This window comes from Suricata suricatta, chromosome 11 (genome assembly GCF_006229205.1).
Source record: "Suricata suricatta isolate VVHF042 chromosome 11, meerkat_22Aug2017_6uvM2_HiC, whole genome shotgun sequence".
Lineage (NCBI taxonomy): Eukaryota > Metazoa > Chordata > Mammalia > Carnivora > Herpestidae > Suricata > Suricata suricatta.
In genome coordinates, this window is record NC_043710.1 from 6,837,990 (window position 1) to 6,841,391 (window position 3,402).

The 3,402-nt window shown below is 55.6% G+C and overlaps 1 protein-coding gene across 1 annotated transcript in view; it reads left to right on the forward strand.

Annotated features, from left to right (window-relative positions):
* The first annotated feature begins 2,371 nt into the window (after positions 1 to 2,371).
* The window catches only part of EHD1 (EH domain containing 1), a 21,044-nt gene continuing 20,013 nt past the window's right edge, over positions 2,372 to 3,402 (forward strand). Inside the window, exon 1 of the mRNA XM_029956756.1 lies at positions 2,372 to 2,470. Coding sequence (XP_029812616.1) covers positions 2,443 to 2,470 — 28 coding nt within the window. The 5' untranslated portion in view covers positions 2,372 to 2,442. The remainder of the gene's footprint in view (positions 2,471 to 3,402) is intronic.

A 3,402-nucleotide genomic window follows, 5' to 3' on the forward strand; every position in this document is an offset into this window, starting at 1 on the left:
TGAGCCCTGGCAGCCTCCTAACTGGCCAATGTCCTCCTCGCATCCTTCACGTCCCCTGCTGACCTCAGCATCTTCCTGCCTTTTCTCCTCCTACGCCCACCATTTCCGTCAGTATAAAGTAAGGAGACCCCAAGACCCTACCAAGGGACCCCTGATGGTATCACTGTAGGACACAGAATTCCCATGTGCCAAATAATAAACTAATTCCCGTGGACTCCCCAGACCCGATGTGTCCACAGCAAAGGCCTCGAGGGCAGCATGGAGGTGGTGCCTGAGCCCTCCAGGGAGTTTAAGGTAAACCCTGCACCCTGCACTCAGCTAGCTCCTGCCTTGGCAGCCTCTGCAGGATGGGGCGCTCAGAAGCCCAGCAGTGGGTGGAGTTGCTACCTCAAGTGCTCAGAGGCCTCACGGCTTGGCTCTGCAAAGTGCTATGTGGTTCTGTCCCCACGGCACCCTCGTAAATATGTGCACTGGGCCCCCAGCCTGCAGAGCTTAAGGGTACAGTTCACCCAGCCTACAGCTGGGAAAGAGGTTCCTGAAACCCTCTTCCTCTGCGCTGCCACCAGCCTAACCTTGCAACTTCAAGATTCGAGGGTGCCGAGGCCAATGTTAAGGTTCCAAAAGCCCAGCTTCTTATTCAGCCTGAGTGACTTCCAACAAGGCACTCCCCAGCCCTGGGCCTTCGGCTTTCTCACTGAGATGTGAAAGCAGAGATCCTGACACTCTGTCGTCTCCAAGCTGGGCCTATCCTGGCCATCAGACACACCTCCAGGTGCAGCAACTCTCCCCAGGACCCCAGCTCCATGGCCACAGCCACTGCTGTGCTCGTGAGGAGTCTCCATGGGGTGCGGAGGACAACCTTGTGGCCCGCGCTGGAGCCCCTGCCTGCAGAACAGACATCCCCATGGCTTGACCTTGTTTTGACAAAACTCATCTATTGGCTAAATCTATTCCTCCAGGCTGCAGGGAAAGCTGTGTCTACACAGACCCGTGTGGTTTGGGTTTTTCCCAGCCTCGCACAGACCCTTCTCTAGACCAGGCCACTGTGGGACAGAGCAGCCAGCTTGGAGGGAACACAGGTAACCCCCTTCTGCTGAGAGCAGTCTCTGCGGCAGCAGGTGTTTGCTTCTGCATTTGAAAGAAATACTGGGGGGGGGGGGCGGGAGGGGCACATCATTTCCCAGAAAAAGGAAAACGGTTGAACTTTTCCTCAAGATAGACAGAAAATGAAACCGAGAAACCAAAAGTGAAATGCTTCATTCGTGTTTTACAAAACTCCCACCAATCAGAATCTACCCTACTCAAAAATAAGCACCATAAAACAAAAACAAAATTAGGACATTTCACCATCAGGGAATTACTAGATGAGGAAGCTGCCCAGGACGTGAGTGCCAACGCTGTGAAATTGGGAAAACGGATTTCTGCCCACTTGAGTCCTTTGTGCTCCTTGGAGAAAGCCAAGCGGCCGTATATAACAAACAGGGCTGCGCCTCATGTATAAATAACCCAGGAACATTTTGTTTTGAGTTTTATCGGGAGGGCTATTCCCAGCACAGAGGACTCTGGGGAGCTGGGCTAAACCACGGCGGGTCGGTGTGAATGCTGCCGGGAGGGAGCTTGCTGGAACCCCATTCAGGCCAACGAACAACCATTTCTTTCAGGACCCTCAGCCCTGAGCTCTTTCCTGGAACGGCCTGGAAGTTGCATCTCCGGGGTGGACCCCTCCATGCGCCATGGAGGAGAAAAAAGTCCTTTAGCTTCTAAGGCTGGCCCAGGAAGTCTGGACTGGACCCACCCAAGGCTCTGGTGACAGCCCTGCCTAAGAGGCTCACTATCTTCTTTTGTGGAGCCCACCAAAAAGAGAACCTTGTGGCTTCTCTTTTACTGTGATTGATGAAAGAACAGTAATGAAATCTCAAAAGCAGTAAGTCAGAGACCTAAGACTGCAGGCAGGGTTTTCCAGTTGTTAGGGAGGGGAAGCAATGGATTTAACATTTTATTTCTTCAGAAGGGACTGAGGCCCCATCCTACAAGGGATGGGCAGTCGAACCTTCTCTTTTGCCCTCCCTTGCTCCCACTTGACCCAGCTTCCCTAATATTCTGCTTATTCTCAGATTTGAGTTCTTGCCTCCGTTCTCTTAGACTGCCAGGCTGTTTTCTTCCTGGATATAGGCACCTAGCCCTCCAGGCTCCCGTGTCTCCCTGAACCAGAAAGTTGGACATGAGGCTTTCAAGTTCTTAGGTGCATTTTAGATCTATCTAGGAGCTTCTCACCAGCCCCCCCGCCGTGTCCCCCCCCCCCCCGCCCCATCCTACACTTTGATGTCCTGATTCTGATTACATAACAATCAGTCCTCAAAGTTCTGACATCACCCACTGAACTTTCTCACCAGCCTGGACAGCCAAAAAGGCCAATATGTGGCAGGGAATGATGGCGGGGGAATGAGCCTAATGGAACAGCCAGGAACTGGTAAGGGGGTGGGGCACGGTCAGAGTAAAAGACGGTAACTGGTGGTGACCCTAAGAAGAAAGCAGAAGTATTTGGGTTTTTTAATTCCCCCTAAGTTCCCACAAGATTTCATTGTTGCCCCACATTTCCCCTCCGCCCCACGTAGGGAACTTCCGATCTCACTTCCTCAAAATTCAAGCGGCCAGAGGGCCTCAACTTCCTTCGTACCCCTTTCCAACCTCCCGCAGATCTTCCGAGAGGCCATCCCTTCTTCCCGAGCATGTGTCCGCCGCCGCTGTGTCCGTCTTCACAATTCCTAGCCCCACTGGCCGGAGCGGAGCTCGGGCCTCTGGCTGCCGGTCGGATTTTCCCCAGTTTTCTTTCCCCAGTCACTACCCCGCCTTGAATGTTCTACTCCCTCACTCAGGCTCATCTACTATCTCCTTCCTCTCCCCCACCCCCACAAAGCGGGCAGACAAGAGGGGTAGGAAGCAGCATCGGGAAGGAGGAGCGAGGAGGAGGCAAGGAAGGGCTGTTCAGACTGGAGCGAGGCCCCCCGGGGTCCGCCGATGCTTCGGGGGATTCTGAGCCAGTGGGGGCGGAAGGACCGTTCAAGAGCGGATGGGGCGCGCGGCCAGGGAGCTGGGTGTCTAACTGGGCGTCTCGCGGGTGCCGGAAGGCACGTAGGCTCCGCGACGTCTTCGCGCCCGACCCCGGTTCTCCGCCTTCCCAACCGCAGCACGTCCGCGAGCTGCCCCGCTGAACTAGGGGGGGCGGTGGGAAACAGGTGCTGTTGCCACGGCGCCAGGGCCAGAGGCGGGGAGATGAGAGCGAGCGGTGCTCGCGATATTTGGAGTTAGCCAATGGGAGGCGGGGGAGGGGAGGACGTGGCGCGAGGGACGGCGGGCGGAGCTCCTTCCTCCCCCGCCCAGTTTCCCGCGGCCCGTCGCAGC